This window comes from Mya arenaria, chromosome 5, assembly GCF_026914265.1.
Source record: "Mya arenaria isolate MELC-2E11 chromosome 5, ASM2691426v1".
NCBI lineage: Eukaryota > Metazoa > Mollusca > Bivalvia > Myida > Myidae > Mya > Mya arenaria.
The window spans coordinates 65,883,089-65,901,715 of record NC_069126.1 but is presented as its reverse complement, the minus strand read 5'-3'; the positions used below and the strand labels follow the sequence as shown (position 1 = coordinate 65,901,715).

The following is an 18,627-nucleotide window of genomic DNA, read 5'->3' as shown; positions in this document are numbered from 1 at the left end:
CAGGAAAAAAAATCGTGAATATAGCGATATCTCGACATTCTCACGGCGACCTTGTCGTTTTACAAAGCTCCATGGCGTTCTTCCGCGATCCTACGGAGTTCTAGTTGGCGATTGTCTGTGGTATTATGACGCTATCACGGCGCTTCCATGCGTTCATCGAGTTGTCACGGCGCGTCCACTGCATGTGCAGTGCGCTTTCACGGCGCTCGCACTGACCGTGTGTTGTTTTGCATTTCCGGTAAAAACGAAATAACAGTAGAAGTAGTTGAAATAACTGACAGAGTCCTCTTATCGCACCTCAGGGGTGAGCTGATGATTGTGACCATGTTGCAAAAGTCAGCCTTCGTCCACTTATGGTCGAACCCAAACACTCCGAGGCCTTACGACCCTTTTCCGTCGTCGTCTCAGTTTGAGATCCACAGCGATTGTATCATCCTGGATCTGCTTGACCTGCATATCTAAAAGCAGTAGCCCCGCTTGTTGATGCACATCAGTCATGATGAAAATTATTATCTCAGCGTTCTGGTTTTTTCTTGAACATTGTGGAAACGCGGCCCTAGTGTGACAGTGGTTTTAATGGACAATGTATGTCTTAAACATGGATTTATAACTCTGACTGTATAGGTATTCGGCGTGTTTATGTTTTTGGGCAAAATTCAATTTGAATTTGTAAATCAATGCAAAACTAAATAAATGAAACGTACAAAGGAAGTGTGTTTAACAAAATTGGATTTTAGCAAATACCATTGCTATATCTTGCGTTAACTGCACCCTGTGATATTGGTTAATTTCCTGCTGGTTTGGTGTTGTTATAATTTTGGTTACTTTTGATAACTCAAAAAGTCACGTGACATCAAATGCAAACGCAAGTAGTTTGTTGCTCGATCGATTGTCAACCCAGGTAAGTTTCTTATCAATATTTTTGTTATATGAGAGAGTTAGTAAAAGTAGCATAGCCCAAAAAGTATGTGCATTGTTTAGTCTTCCGATCGGTGTATTGGTCACCTCTCCTCTTTGAATTGTTTCCGATAACACTTCGAAAGAAATACTATCGGGGAATGCAAACGCACGTTGCTAGTATTAAAATGCCACAGATCAAACTTTCATTCTGATAGTGCAAAATGCAGATTTTTAGCCACAAAGGTTCGTTTCCTGTTTTCCTTCTTTGGATATATTTATTGTCAGTTGTTGGCAAAACAAATAAAGAGCATATTTACTGAGAAGACAGTTTGCTAAGAACAATGATCATGGATGACCTCATATAGAATAAACCCCTCATACAAATGAACCCCTCATAGAAATAATCCCCTCTGTGAAATAATTCCAGGATAAAATAGTATCGGAAATATAAAATGGTATTCTTCCTTTTGTAGCCGAAAGTATCGTTAATTTCACCTTGTCTTGGATGCATTTCCCGCGCAATTACGCGAAAGCTTCTTGAAATGAATAACCTTGCATGTTTACATATTATTATGTATTTATCTAACTGCAGTAACCTTACTAATCAAACCATTAATTGGTCAAAACTTGAAGATATTTTATGCAACGATAACATGTTTATCACCCATCCTCAGTGTGATGTTAAACGGAAACTTCTACGTTATAACTCTTAAGAGGGGAGCTAAAATAACTGGTCGACGAGATAGAAAAGGAAACACTTGGACAAGCATAGCCTATATCCGTGTTATTCAAACATTCTACGCATTATATAAACTCCATTGCATTTAAATGACTTGAAATTAATAGTGTGTGGTGCATTGTTATGTTGTATATGATAAAAATTTTAAGTGTTGCTCAGAAATAAAACGGTTCAAGCATAAAAGAAAAAGGGACTTTGGCTATTTCACATTTTCGGCTTCAAGTACAATGGTTCTCTTTGTGTACAAATGGGATGGAGACGGAGTGAACACGCGCGGACACGTGGCACTCGGGTTACCAGGCGGAACCTATATCAGCTGGTGGCCATCAAGAAAAGGTTCGCTTCAAGTTTTATATCTTTTAGTTTTGCAGAATCAATTATGATTCTATGGCTTGCAGTTCTGCAGTCTGCATTTTATGTATTTTGGGCATTCTACAAGGGATAACTAGAACGTCTTGATTACGTAATGTGTACGTCAGTCGGTCTTGCTTTGGCTGCAATATTTGACCGTTAATTCAAAATGTGTTAATTTCATTTTCTTTCATGATTTTCGGTTAAATAGAATATCATTTTCACTGCTGTGTTTCTATGTAGTGAAAATTATAAGGTTGGTTGAATTATTAATTGATTTAATACTTTAACATGTATGGTATCATCTTGAAGACTACTATTTTATTAAATGCTTTTAACGTAACGATGCGATATTTATATTTCAGTAATTGACATGACAGTCACCGGGGTAAAAGCAGATGAAGATCGGACATACGTACAGGACCGTGAAAATTTCGAAGGCCTTGTACCAAAGATGTACTCAATCGACACAACCCATCAACAAGAATCCGATGTAAAGTCTTGGTGGGAGAAATTTAAATCGGAAAACGACACGTATCATCTCTTGAATTGCAACTGTTCCACGGTAGCATTCAAGGCTTTGAGTGTGATATATCCAGACATTGCGAAGTGGCATTCCATAAAGGAAGTGTGGACACCTTCTGACATAGAACGAGTCGTTCAAAGGCTTATCACACTGGAGTATAAAGAACTGGCAATAAGCTGCGAGCTGGATAATCTCAACATCCGACCAGATTTAGAGACCAGCTTCGTTCTTGTGCAGCATAGATCTAAGTCAAAGAAAAACGTAAATGGGAAGAAATGGTGGTATGAAAAGAAGAAGAGAACTGGACTACTGTATATTTTGACTCAGTGTATAACGGTAGATGTTCGGGATTGATGTGTAGTTTCATATGAGTCAGTGTTCGAGGTTGAGCAATAATTTGTGTCGAATACCATTTTTGGTGAACAGTATCAAACAATTGTGTATTACTGAACGTTTTGTTTTCGTTTTAATTTTCATTGTGTTTAAGTATCCTTGTTTTCTCATATTAAGTGTTTGAATGGTCTGGTTATGACAGTGCGAAAGAGCATTGGTATAATTAAACATATAAAAACTACCATTGCTGTTAATTAACAGTCTTAATTTGTATATATATTTCACTTCCAATGAATCATATTCATCTTAAATGGAAAACGTTTATTGATTGGTAAAATGCATTAGAAAAATAATAATTTTGTAAGATTTTAACCAACAAAACACTGCTGAGTAAAAGTGGACCATAATATTGTGTTTGTGATTACCTGTTTTGGTCATCATGTGTGTAAATAGTACTTGTAAAGGTTTTAAAAATTATACGTATTGTTATGTTATATTAATTTAAATACATGTACATACATAATCACCTTTGTGACTTATTTTTACTCTTTACTATACATGTAATGCAGAGTGATGTATCCTTATATGGAATATTGTCCATCACTTCACGAGAGCATACATGTAATGCAGAGTGATGTATCCTCATATGGAATATTGTCCATCACTTCGCGAGAGCATACATGTAATGCAGAGTGATGTATCCTCATATGGAATATTGTCCATCACTTCGCGAGAGCATACATGTAATGCAGAGTGATGTATCCTCATATGGAATATTGTCCATCACTTCGCGAGAGCATACATGTAATGCAGAGTGATGTATCCTCATATGGAATATTGTCCATCACTTCGCGAGAGCATACATGTAATGCAGAGTGATGTATCCTCATATGGAATATTGTCCATCACTTCGCGAGAGCATACCTGTAATGCAGAGTGATGTATCCTCATATGGAATATTGTCCATCACTTCGCGAGAGCATACATGTAATGCAGAGTGATGTATCCTCATATGGAATATTGTCCATCACTTCGCGAGAGCATACATGTAATGCAGAGTGATGTATCCTCATATGGAATATTGTCCATCACTTCGCGAGAGCATACATGTAATGCAGAGTGATGTATCCTTATATGGAATATTGTCCATCACTTCGCGAGAGCATACATGTAATGCAGAGTGATGTATCCTCATATGGAATATTGTCCATCACTTCGCGAGAGCATACATGTAATGCAGAGTGATGTATCCTCATATGGAATATTGTCCATCACTTCGCGAGAGCAGTGCAACATGATTCTAAATCAACATCAAATAAAACAATGGAAATTATAGCGATAAAAAAGAAGCCTTACTTTTAACCGAAATCTTTAAAAGCACAAATATTGAGGACAACAATAAACGAGAAATGGTTGAGATAATATGTATAACCTTTTGAAATTAACTCGGGTGGTCGAATAGTTTGATCAACGCATTCAATTTTTTATACCAGTGGCCTCAGAATATATGCAGTGATTTTAAATTTAAATAATGGTGAAAATGATTTAAAACATTAGAACTAAATCTGTGAATAATTGCAATAATCATTTTGTTAGAAATGATCCTAATGTATTTCTTATATGCAAAATCTAGGTTTCTAGACCATTTCACCACAATAATCACAACAGGAAATGCAGTGACAAAATGAATGCCCTTGATTAGCTCGTTTGTTATATATGTATATATCCTTCCTCATCCGCTTTGGTATTTTAAAGGCCGTTGAGGCAAAAGATAATCAAAATGTCGTTTCATTAAAACATTCATCCTTTGCAACATGTTTTTAGTTTAATAAGGAGTTGATTAAGGTCATCAAGGAATATTTACACCTCAATTCCCATTCCTTAAATGAGCTGTCGTTCGGCAATTGCGAATATTTTCCGATGAACGCAACGTCTTCGGATATGTTCGGATCGCAAATCATCGCATAAATATATACATGAAAATTGAGAATGGTTTATCTTGTTATTGTATATATTGTGTCAGCAGGCCTCGAAAAACTTAAAACGACATTTTAAAAAAGTGTTAATTTGTACTGTTAAATGTACTATAACTGTTTAAACTTTACCTTTAAATGTGATTTCAAGTGGTTTATCTTATTTTCGTCATTGTGGCGTAATTTGATAAGTTAGGGTTTCCGGTTAGGGTCGGGTTTTCTATTTGCGGAATGGACGAGAAAGAGCAACTGTTTCTTAAATGAACTAAGATGTTTTCTTAACAATTCTCAAATGATATAAAAACTATTGGTGTAAACATAAGATAGGAATCATGGGATTGATGCCATTATGATAAAGTACGCGTGGAGTCCTTCGGGCTCCACACAATTTAACCAGCCCAACTGCGTTCATAACCCGATAATGGCATCAATCCGCCAATTCATTCTGACATTAGTTTATCACATATTTGTTGAAATTCCGTTTGAAGAATTACACAAAAGTTATGTTCTGCAGTCAAATTTTCCCAGATTGCCTAATCAACTATGTTTTTTGGGTAACTTGATTTCATATTTTAAGATTGGGATTTGATGAATTCACTTTCTGGTAAAAAATGAAATTAGTCGGAAATTAACTGTCCGTCCGTCTGTCTGTTATAACAAAAAGCAATCACCATCAAGTCTCAATACGTTGTTGATTGGCCAGTGTCAAACAAGTTGGCACATAAAACCGACCATTATCTTGTTACATTTGTGTAATGCTTATAAGAGCAAAATCGGTTAAGCCTATTTTCGTAAATTTAGCAAAGCTCTCAAAACACGTATGCAAATGTATAAAAGAACACGTGAAATAAGCTTGCAAAAATGACTTTTAATTCAACGTTTTAAGGAATTATGCTCTGGACCTTTCAACCGTCTATTGCACTGTGTACGACCGTAATGGGAGGCCGCGGTAAGCCCGTTCTGTCTTCTGTAGAAAGACAAATTTTGAATCTAACGTATTTTTTGTTTGTTGATGAAATGAGTGAACATTAAATAAAAAAAATCTTGGATTGTCTTTGGCCCACGCAAAATGCAAACACCAAGTATGTGTTTCCTATCATGGACACCAGTTTTAAAAGTAAGCATTGCTAAATCTTGGCTGGAAAATTATGACTGTCTGAAATGTACTCGATGAAACTATTTTCGGTGCATTCGTGAGAATCGATCTACCTAAAATTGCAGGCCGTGGTGATCCCGCTCTATTGTCTCTAGATCGCCAAAATTAAACGCTTACATATATTTGAAAACAGCCGTTTCAAGTGAAGGGTGCCAAACATTGTTAATAAACGCGAAGACTAAATAAAATACGGTGAGATATTGAAATCTGATGTTCTATAAAGATGCCACCATTTTGTTTGGTAAGGTGCAGTCGACTCTAATTCCTGAGTATGTGATACTGTGTACTGAATGTGATTATCTGTGTGCATAACTTAACTTAACGTTTAGTCCTAAGGTTAGTTGTGAGATATTTGTCTCCTTTTTAGGATCAATTTCTAAACTACGCATGTGAAATATGGGGTCGTGTTAACTCTAAGGAGATCGAACGCATACATTTGCAGTTTTGTAAACGCATTTTAAGTGTTAAATTTATCGTGTAGCAATGCCGCTATTTATGGAGAATTGCAACGATATCCATTTATATAAACATATTTTCCAGAATTATAAAGTATTGGCTGGAAGTGGTTTAGGGTAAAAAAATGTGTTATAAATGCTATATATAACTGTTTGTTATAAGACTGTATCGATGGTAAATCAACTTGGTTATCAAAAATTAAAGAATTATTATGCAGATATGACTATGCATTATGTGTGGTACAATCCCGAATATATTAATTGCAATTATTTAATTGTGCAATTTAAGCAGATCGACAATTTCATGCAGGAGTGACATAGGGATTTAGAAACTAACATCGTTTTATCTTTATTATATTAACATATTGAATTAAACTTTAAGTACGAACAATATTTGGACGTTATTAGGAACTCGGAAAAGAGACGTTTAGTCGTTCAGATGAGAACTTCTGAACTTCGGTTTAGAATAGAAACCGGAAGATACGGACGGAACAGTATTGAGAGACATGAACGTGTATGCCAAGTGTGTAACTCAAATGACAATATTTACACCTCAACTTCCATTCCTTAAATGAACTGCCTTTCGGCAATTGCGTTCATCAATCGATGAACGCAACATCTTCGGATATGTTCGGATCGTAATTCATTGCATAACAATATACATGAAAGCTATTGATCTTGTTATTGGTTGTATTGTGTCTGCAGGTCCCGTAAAATATAGATCAACATTTTTAAAAGTGTAAGTTTATTACATTTTAAATATATTGGTACCAGAAGTGTTTTAATTTTACGTTTTAAAGTGATTTTAAGTGTTTGATCTTTTCCCGCGTTATTGTGACGTCATTTGAAAAAAATATTTCCGGTTATAGTCGGGTCGTTCTATTTACAGAATGGGTAAGAACGGATTACTGAAAGGTTTTCTTAAATGGAAAGAAGTATTTTTTTAACAATTCTTGAATGAAATAATGAACTATTGGTGTAAATATAAGGAATGAATTGCGGGGTTGATGTCATTATCGGGGATATGAACGCAATTGGGTTGGTCAAAGTACGTGTGGAGTCCTTCGGACTCCACACACATTGACCAACCCAATTGCGTTCATACCCCGATAATGACATCAACCCCGCAATTCATTCCTTAATTGAAGATGAGTTTCATTTTCTCATTCATTTTAAATGTGCACCTTATGGAGATCAAAGACGAAAACACATTAAAACGTTTTATTGGAGAAATCCAAGTGTTTTCAAAATGATTTCACTGCTTAACTCTTAAAGAAGAAACGAACTTAATAATCTTGCCACCTATATGAGAGATGCATATATAATTAGAAACAATATATTAAACAACACAGTATGAACTTTTTTCTTTGCATAATAAATTCATGATGTGATGAAATATTAGGATTTGTTCACTTATTTTCATCTTTATGAACTCATGCATTGCTTAATATTTAAGTATCACTTTGTTGATAGGACATATGTAGCAACTCATACTCGTGTATTGCTTATTTTTTAACATTTGTATTTATATATTTTTATATATATTTATATATTTTGTATATCTTTATGATGAGAAACCATAATGGTTTAAATCGAATAAACTCTGTTCTGTTCTGTTCTGTATAATAATGGTTATAACGTGCTGAGGTCTGCGGGTTGAAAGCTGTCACCTTTAAGCCTTCAAAAAATGAACACGGTAAGCACGTGGTTTATCTTTTAATGCCGTCATCACTTTCGTTAACATTGGGTTGGTTGAAAAGTGTTAATTATGTGTAGATATTCATAATAAACACATATGTGTATATAATATTCAAATAATAAACTCTCTAGTATAATAAAACATATGATATGTTCGCAACCTATGCACTTATGTAAAATTTAGATATATATCTATAACACAAATACAGTTATCAAATTAACAAATACAATAATTAGGAATAAGCAGAAAAACACCCTATCTATACAGCAAGAAAACATATTCCACTGTGTCGCTAATAATTCCTTGTCTAGCCTTTCTTTTAACCTTTCATTTATTTTTCTTACTTCTCGTTCTAACGTAGAAAACACGTTGTTATTTTCAGTGTTTGGAGTTTTAATATCAGCTATATCTGTAAGTTCTACCTCGTTATATTCGACATCGTTATTAGGTGTATTCGCGTTATTCAGGGGAAATAAAGTGCTCGTTTCATCTTCAGTAGTAGGAGCATTTTCAGGACGCGATGGTGATCTTGGAAGCCCGTCACCTTGTGTTGAGCAGCATGATGTCATGGCAACAATCTAGTAAATATATCAATTTATACGTTACTTTAATTTTGTTATTAATTAAGCATAAGTATAAATATCTAGGTGGAAAATAAGGAACAACTAATTGAACAAAACGGTGTCAATGAAATGGTGTAACCCGTTCTTTTTAATCGTCTTGGGAAATCTTAACTCAAGTTGGAAAACAGATTCCTCAATATAGCAATGCATTAAACTTAACTGAGTAATAATTCACAACACAAACTACTGTAAATAACGTTACCTTGGCCAACAGTGGTGGAAGCCTTTTCCGCTGTCGTACGGAAGTGGATGTCACGTGACCGACTAACAGGGAGACACAGAGGGCAATGGCAGCGCACATAACGTTGGCGACCGCCAGTTTAACTGTGTAAATAGAAACGAGAATTTTTGTCTTTTATACATTGTTTTTGGCATCAACATGTTAATTCAGGAACTTGAAGGTGAATATAACTTAAATTTATAAATGTCTAAAAAGTATTAAACCAATCTTCTGACGGAAAAAGTATTTTACTTGATACATAAAAAATATTCAAATATATTTGAAGTCGATTTTAATAAGAAATTTTCCAACGGTAAGTGCCTTTAGGAAAGTTTCACCTGTACGTGCCTTTATTTCTTTATTTTGTATGCAAAAGCCGGATCAAAGTCAATCTCCACTTACAATTGTAATTAATTATAACCATCGTACGGCCTCATATTACCTATGATAGGAGGGTCGACGCTGTCCGGTATGTAGGAGAACATGGAGTGAACGTACATCATCTCCGCCAGGAGAACCAACATACCTGGTGAATTGTAAGCAAAAATATTGAGTAACCTGTATTGTTTTTTTTGTGTGTTTAGAGTGAAGTCCACCAACTCTGATATTAATTTATAGTCACATAAATGTACGTAAGTAATGTGAAAAAGATAATGTGATAAAACATATTCTTAAGATTAATCTTGAATAACAGCAATTCTAAAATACTACCAAAAACTGAAGCATAATTATGGTGATCATGTAATTCAAAACATAAATGGCGTTGCTAAACGTCTGCAGATTATTGATACCAAATCACAAATCTCACCATGGATGGGCCTGTAAGGGTTTCCGGCGGGGACGGCAAACTGCAATGCGGTCATGAACGACAGTACAAGCAGCGGAACTACTAACGTCAGCCAGAGGGAGGGCGCGTGTCGACGTAACGTCAACGTCATCGTCAGTTGCACGTAATGTTCGTCTGCGAACAACATTTACACATTTGGTTAACCCCTGTTTTGACAAGAAATAAAGCTGTGTTATTGACACATATAGATGTGCTTAAAATGCACTTTGGTGAATGTAAATATATTTTCTGTTGTTTTATGGTTGTCTTTGTACCTTCTCACTGGAAACATCTTAATAGACAGACAATACGTTATTTTACCTGGACAACAATCGTACGAAACGAGTTTAATGGCGCCGGACGCAGCACGGCCTAACAACATCCAGGACCGCCCGTCACGTGATGGTATGACGTCATCAATATCCGAGGAAACAGGCACCTGCTCGATCACCGTCATCCCGTTCCAGGATTCGAGTATCAGGGTTTTAGCTATGATGCCCAAAAAACATTTTGTGTGATGAATTGTCAATATAGAGACCTAATTATTAGACTCAATCGGTTCACACCAAGTCGTATTACAGTCCGCTCTAAAGACTATGCCGAACAACGGTAACTTTGCATTTATAAGATAATCTGTTTTAGAATAAACGGTATCTCTAAGATGATTACAAAGACAAACTGCCTACCTGAGTAAATCCACGATCCAATGATGACGTCACAAACGTGAACGTCTCGTGGAAAGTCTGTCAACGTCATTTTACAGTACGTTTGCACGTGCATAACGGAGACCATAAGGACATGGCCGACATGTGAGACCTCGACTAGGTGACTAGCGCTTGGCTCGGAGATGAGACCATCCACTCTGGAATCAACACAGATATCGATTACTCTTCCATTCATTGCATTCTTTTGACCTACATTTCTCAGACATTGGTTACAATTTAAGTACACCCTCGTGTAGTACACCTACGGAAGTGAGTAAAATAAAATAACAAGGCGAGGCATAAATAATTCCACAATAGGATGCTATTGCGCGTTTCATAAGAATACATATTGCTTTAACACCGAGATCAAACACTGACGCCATGAGAGATATCGCCCTATTATTGCGCCAATAAGAACTCACGAGTTATGAACGCCGACGTCAGGCAGCCAAATTGTGTCCGCTGGTAAAAATAGTTTCTGGACACCGTCATACTGGGCCGGGTTCCACGTCAGACGCTGGTCAGACCAATTCTGTAAAGCAACACGATTTAAAAGTGAAATAAATGGTAAACTGGAATTTGTTGGTTTGTCATAGGTCGCTTTTTGAAGACAAATACATTTACATCATGAACATGAATTAAATATGCGTATAAGATATTACGTGGTCAGGCATGTTCATCTTGATTGCATACATCTCATTGTTGTTAGTACAAGGTAAGTGGAAATAATACTTATGTTTCAGTAAAATCATAATACAAGGTTTGTTTATAGTAAAAAAATGCCCTTCAAAACTAACCATTGAGAGACTTATCGTCACAGACAACGCCTCCCGGCTTTCATCCTGAAAACATTATATCATGAAAATTATTATCATAATACACCAAGGGCAATGATGCAAATAAAACTTCACGTATTTATCTTAATTTCCTCGAAGGCAATTGAATGATGGAATAATACTGATAATCAAAGAATAAATTAAATATCTTATCACCACGATCACAGTGTTTATTCTGCGATCAATGGAGACAGCGACACGGAAATGAACGGCAATTTATGTGCGTGAGACGTAGCGAGGTTGTTTCCACGTAATTGGCGCGTCCGGTTGTCAAGTAGCAATCGATAGAAAACTTTGTATTCACGACATATTACTGGCGTCATACGCATTGAATTTCAGAGAATTTGAGAAATAAATTTGCACAAAAGCGTTTGCAACACTTAATTTACAAAATAACATTACGGGCACCACTTTTAAAATTGTCAACATCCAATATTTGCAGTTAATGGGAGCAGTAGCTGCTAAGTTGGACTAATCAAACCGTTTTTGAGAGTGGACTCCAAACGCGGTACCATTTAAGACTGAAATAACAAAACTGTACCAAATCCTCCCTAACAGTATAAATCAGGGATGTTGAATATGTGCATGCCCAAAGATACGCCCCTATGCCTCTTACGCCAGATCCTTGATCCACCCCTGTTTTCCTTTCATTGAAGAAAGCTTTTTCTATATTACAGAAGTAAATTATCTCTAAGTCATCTCATTAGGAAAAGCTAAGCACCATTTTAATACATAAACATAAATGTGTCTCCAACATCACGTAACTCGCATATATTATCATCACTGTTGAGTTTAGACATATTAAACACGGATTTCATGACGAATGATGGAACTTTAGTGCCGCCGGATGTAAGGTCTAAAAGCCGGAAATAGCTGCTACGTGCAGGACCTCCGTAATACGAGTATGACTGGAAGTTCAACACTCGATGTGCTGTGCTTCATCTGTGTAAGTTCTCTTGTGATTTGGAATACATTGATGGATCGGATTTTTTTTAACTGCAACGGTTTAACATATACATGTATTCAATTACTTTCTAACTAACGACTCCAGCAACAAGGACATGCAATGCCAGGTGTAAACAGTGGTCTTATTAATAATATTTAAATGTTGTTTTTCACACACCCACGCCATTAGTATGGTCGAGTGTCGATGTTTCCCCGCCACTACTTGGCAGACTTATATATGATAATCCTTGCTATTCATGTTTGATTCACTAAATGGTTATATTGTCGGGTGAAACATTTGTTTTTTGGTGAATGATATTCATTTATATAAGATGTATGCATATTTGCTTTGATGAAAAAACTCAAAACAAATGTGATGGACGTACATGTATATATGTACTTAAGATATTCAATTCCAACAAACAACGCCTAAAAGTTATTCATTTCATAGAACCATCTCAAAACGTTAAAAATTATTTCTAATTCTTTATATTACAATGGAAACTACAAGGACAAGCCCAATAGCCTAAGATATAATGACGGCAATGTTCAACGGTGATGGAAGATGGAAAAAACTTACCTTTTTTTAGAAAGAGGAGTTTCTCAAATATGTTTTGTTTGTAGCAAAATGTTTAAACAAATCTGTTGATTTAATCCAAGTTACTTAATGAGGGTGATGATAACTTAGTAAACTATCGATGCGGTGGTTATATTGTACACCATGAGGGTGATGATAACTTAGTAAACTATCGATGCGGTGGTGATATTGTACACCATGAGGGTGATGATAACTTAGTAAACTATCGATGCGGTGGTGATATTGTACACCATGAGGGTGATGATAACTTAGTAAACTATCGATGTGGTGGTGATATTGTACACCATGAGGGTGATGATAACTTAGTAAACTATCGATGCGGTGGTGATATTGTACACCATGAGGGTGATGATAGCTTAGTAATCTATCGATGCGGTGGTGATATTGTACACCATGAGGGTGATGATAACTTAGTAATCTATCGATGCGGTGGTGATATTGTACACCATGAGGGTGATGATAACTTAGTAATCTATCGATGGGGTGGTGATATTGTACACCATGAGGGTGATGATAACTTAGTAAACTATCGATGCGGTGGTGATATTGTACACCATGAGGGTGATGATAACTTAGTAAACTATCGATGCGGTGGTGATATTGTACACCATGAGGGTGATGATAACTTAGTAAACTATCGATGCGGTGGTGATATTGTACACCATGAGGGTGATGATAACTTAGTAAACTATCGATACGGTGGTGATATTGTACACCATGAGGGTGATGATAACTTAGTAAACTATCGATGCGGTGGTGATATTGTACACCATGAGGGTGATGATAACTTAGTAAACTATCGATACGGTGGTGATATTGTACACCATGATGAAGCAAAGGCAACTACGTATGCAAACTACAGGACTAGGTCCAGTAGTCAAAAACCATACCGAATACTCTGTTTAAAGGCGTTATGTTAAGGCCGAACGAAGGTCTGCAAAGTTCCCATTCGAAATAGAACTCTTTAAGGTACCCGATATACAAACAATCATGCCATTATAACGGGAACTCTTAATAATGTGGAATTCGGATGCCTGAGGACCTAAAATATGTTCGTTTTATTTGAAAAGATATTGCTTGCTGGTTACTATAAGTGTAAAATTAGACTATCGAAATTAGTTTTCATTTTATCTGAAATCGACATGCATTGGCCTATTTTGAAATCTTTCAAAACAAAAAATCCTGTTTCGATTAATATGTTTTTGGCATAATAGTTACATAAGCCTTCTCCACTCAGAAAACACTTTTGAAGTTATTTTGGTTCACCAGGAATTCTGAATTCCCATTATTGTACAACTAAGAAACCCTTACTACCAAAATAATACCCCAATTTATACAGCTGTATCAATAACAATAGTATAGTAAGCGCGCATTGCGAGTTCACTGAACGACCTGATTCAATAAACAGATATAGGTGATAGTGGCTATTATACAGCACATACATCTATTTTTTGTAATACCTGCGGTTCAAAAGAGTGTATTTGTCTGTGTCAAGGTACGGATGGTGTTATTGACGCGCATCGGCGATCAGCCATGTAACCGGACCTCGGGTGTGTTAGTTCATATTTCAACATTAACCTCAATAATTGTTATGTTTTATATACATGGCCGGCGTAGCAGCCTAAATATATAAGCACGTTTGAGATTTACACCGATGGTGCAATTTTAAGGAAGTAAACAAAACCTCGCTTAGCGACATGATACATGTATATTCAAAACTGTAATTTAAGCAATAATTGAAATTCGACATTTTAAAAACAGCAGGTGAAAATCTATAAAGAAATACACAAATCTGAAACAGATACTAACGAATTGGCTATAAAAAGGGTCGGCCGAAAAGGTCCAGCCTAAATAATAATTACCCAAGTTTTTCAATAGTGGAAGAGTAATGGAAATTAAGGCCAACAGTAAGGATTATACTAACAAAGTTATGACGATTAACCAAAGCATGAATAAAGCCATAGTAGAAACACATACCAGCCCGTCGATACGGATGATGGACGGGTACACACGGACGGACACGTGGGAGTCGAAAGAGCGCGTGGGAGGTACATGACGCTCATATCCGGTCCGCAGCTCCTGGATTAACCGGCTGGAGGCCAGATACTGTGCGCCACCTGGAATAGGGAAACTACACCTTATTTCTACTTAAACTTGCGGAAACCCTTGATTTTATAAACTGTACACTTCCAAATTTAAGATTTGCATTTGAGCTGATGTTTTAAATAATCTTTTTTGTATGGACAGTCAGGCATGTTTGTTATATCTGTTGAAATCAACTTACGTTTATTTTATATCGTAAATTAACAAACTATTTACGATGCATTATATATTATAACAAGATAAACTTATTAAATTTTCATGAGGCCATTTTTCCCCAAACCGATAATTTAAGCCAGGCATTGCTATAAGAGTAAATTTTGATGTATTTTATCTGTAATTGTTGGACCTTTAACATCGATTTAATAATGTGTACGAAATATTTAAACCTTAACGAAAAAAATATGCTTATTATCAGTTATATATTAATGTAGCTTAAAGTAAAAAAAAATATTATTTTCATTTTTTACAATTATTCCAGTAAATTCTTATTTAAAGATAATGTATTCACAATCATTGAAAAAACAGAAATACTCCTTCTGTTATCATTTCTACATTTTCATATCACGTTGAAAGGTCATTGTTGGGACTATGCAAACAACTATCATTGAGAAAAGCATCAACTTAAATAAAATATATCTATCTTAAAGATTGAACGAGGACACCATTTGAAGAATACTTGTATTGTTCTTTGGAATTAAATCAAGAGTCTTCGAGTAGTGCTTGTAAATTATTGGATATAAATTTTAAAGGTTATTTATTTATTTAACAAAGATCAAACTGAATGCAAAAGATAATTGGATAGGTTATTCTATAGCGTATTTACTTAAACACTCGCAGAAAGTCACCGGTAAATATCAAATACAAATAATTGTCAGCGATTTGCATTGTAATTTATCGTATTTTATTAAGTGATTTCCTTTTTAATAACCTCTGCGTGTGTCCACGAAAACTTCAGTGTAACCGATTGATACTATGTCAGAATTCAAAATTCTATAATAGTAGTTGTAATATTATTATAACGTATGTATGTCTATATATTTCTACACATTCAACGTTTTCATTCTCTACAATGATAAATCGGTTATTCCATTCGATTCTTACAATGCCGATGAAAATATAATGATACTACTACTGCTTCTGATGCTGCTGCTGCTGCTGCTGCTACTACTGTTACTGCTACTGATGCTTCTGCTGCTGCTGCTGCTACTGCTACTAAAACTACTACTACTACTACTAATAATAATAATAATAGTAAAAGTAATTATAATACTGATTTTAGAGTGAAAAACGTATTTAATAGAACCATATCAATTCAATTCAATATCAACATGTAGTGCACGTAGTGTGTATTGCTTAAGAAGTAAAACGCATGTATATTGCACAAAGAATGAAGGGCATAAACCTCATTTCAGTGAAAGCCTATCTTCATAATTATATAATTAGTACTAAATACACACAGTCCTTAAATGCAGCCATGAAAAGTGGGCTATTATTACTCGTATTTCACTGGGTAGAGCGTTTTGCTAAAATTCTGATTATTTTCTTATTGAGTGCATACGTTTAGAATCAATATAAATGTGACATTTATTTCTACCATCGTCATACAAAAAGAATTCTACAAATGAACGACTGTATATTCAATGTTATCAATATTTTGTGAATCATTATACGATAGTTAAATGTATCAAAATAGTATGAAAAAATACGTACCCTTGCAAACATGTATCGTCAACAGATATAACATGATTGAAATCCACATTTCTTCCTTTATTTGTGTCTGCAAGTATCCTTATAAAACTAAAATGCCCAAGTATGTAAACAATAAATCCGTCATTGAATTAAAACATCAAAATGTAGCAAGTGTAAAATGGAAAATCATAGGTAGGATATGGTTTACATTTAATTTTAAACTCGAGTTTAAAAATAAAATATTTGCTTAGCCAACCGAAGTTAACTTCCATATACCCATGTAACATTTAACGCGACACATCGGATTTAATGTAACCCTCTCGTGCTGAACTCACTTAAGGTTACTTGCGAACAATCAAAAGATGTGCGCATTGGATTTCTGAAAATAATGTAGATGATTGTTCGTTGAAGCCAATATTTTCACTGTGAGAAAACAGAATAAGTCAATACCAACAAAAGAGAAACGTAATGACTAAATGAAATTCTATATTGAAATGAGAAAATCTGACACTCGCGCATAAGCAGAAACCACAAGGGTTATGTGAGGGAGTGAAAATTCCCGGTATGCTACCTGGCGTCGCTCTGTGCTGTTTTGCATCGGGGGAAATCAATTCTGCAGCTTATTAATGACTCTGATATCTGGTGATTTTGTCAGTTTTCTGCGAAAATTTCACCGAAGCAGAACATTGCGAATCAAATGGAAAAATTGATATTCCATCGTCGTAAAACTCGGCTATGAAATTGCTTATCAGATTAGCATGGCTGTCATACAGGGCACATTAATGAGATTAATCCTTGATTGCTAATTGCTATCAAGCCAGTCAGCTATATGACACACAGTAAGAAATATATGACTGAAATATTTGCTCTTTTTCATATTATGAACATTATGCCAGTATTCAATTCAGTTAAAACAAACGTCCGGAAGTTGGCTTTGGTGAGTCAGATCAACTTTTTAAAAAATATGTGGAATAGTAAAGCGTCTGTTAATAATATTGTAAACCTCTAAATTAAATTAAATTTCTCTTTCGCTCCTGTAGTTCGCTCCTTCACTAAAGGTTTAACGACCTCTTTGAGAGCTGCCGAAACTAAAAGATGGTACCGAAGCCTCTACATTGAATCTATCTAGCAAAGTATCGCAATGACGCTATTAGGATATGTATAAAGAAAAAAAACGCGTTAGAGATTCAACTGATTTGCAATATTTTGCAATATTTTGCTCAAATATCGGAGATTGTGGGTAGCGTGTCGCCAACGAAGGTGTTCTAGTTTAGATGGTTGTTATTGCTGTTGAGAATTCACTTGAGTTTTCTTTTTAACTTACGTTTCGTCCTACTGAAGCTTATTTTACTCCGCAAACGGTCCAACAAACGCAATAGATAAAATAAACGGGAAAGAAATTATGATAGGTCGGAGTTCCGACTTGGCTGGCCTTGTTTTATTCACGTTTGCGTTTAACGAGAAGGGATATCTAAGAGAAACAAGTGTAGGGTCTGGAAAAAAAACTTCAAGGGCTATTGCTTTAACATGGGTGTCTGCATAATAGTCAGATGACATAAATTTAAATCTAAAAGATTAAGAATTGGCGGCGTAACGAACGAATCCATCTTAATCATTAAGATTTAATTCCGGTCATCTAATTGACTTACAATACAACATTATTGGCTGACACATATTTTAACGCAAGATCTTAAGCAGGGTGTGTGTATCGGATGAGTGGCCGTTGGCCTTTAAACACCCGCGAAAGTTGAACTTCTAAATGATTAAGCCTAGTACTTAATAACTGCCTATCTGCAATTTCATTGGCTGTATGTGTAGGTTGTATTCTAATAATAAGTTAGATATCAAACCCGTATTGGTGCGGAGCAGGACACATTCAACAGGTTAAAATAGTGCCAGTTGATTACAGGTAATACCACATAAACAGGGCTTGAACCTATCACTTGTAAAC

General features: G+C 35.5%; 2 protein-coding genes across 2 annotated transcripts; one reads left to right on the top strand and one right to left on the bottom strand.

The window, feature by feature from the left end:
• The first annotated feature begins 1,668 nt into the window (after nt 1–1,668).
• LOC128234883 (uncharacterized) lies at nt 1,669–3,090 on the top strand. The gene is made up of 2 exons (XM_052949486.1): nt 1,669–1,975; nt 2,356–3,090. Exons 1-2 carry the CDS (start codon nt 1,867–1,869, stop codon nt 2,868–2,870), a joined length of 624 nt encoding a protein of 207 aa, XP_052805446.1. The 5' UTR covers nt 1,669–1,866; the 3' UTR covers nt 2,871–3,090.
• Nucleotides 3,091–8,054: 4,964 nt separating this feature from the next.
• On the bottom strand, nt 8,055–16,981 carry LOC128236048 (acetylcholine receptor subunit alpha-like). Its single transcript, XM_052950870.1, has 10 exons — nt 16,698–16,981; nt 14,862–15,001; nt 11,303–11,347; nt 10,928–11,037; nt 10,488–10,663; nt 10,123–10,290; nt 9,784–9,936; nt 9,418–9,501; nt 8,958–9,079; nt 8,055–8,710 (listed from the first exon to the last, which is right to left on the bottom strand). Exons 1-10 carry the CDS (start codon nt 16,744–16,746, stop codon nt 8,324–8,326), a joined length of 1,434 nt encoding a protein of 477 aa, XP_052806830.1. The 5' UTR covers nt 16,747–16,981; the 3' UTR covers nt 8,055–8,323.
• Nucleotides 16,982–18,627: the final 1,646 nt, after the last annotated feature.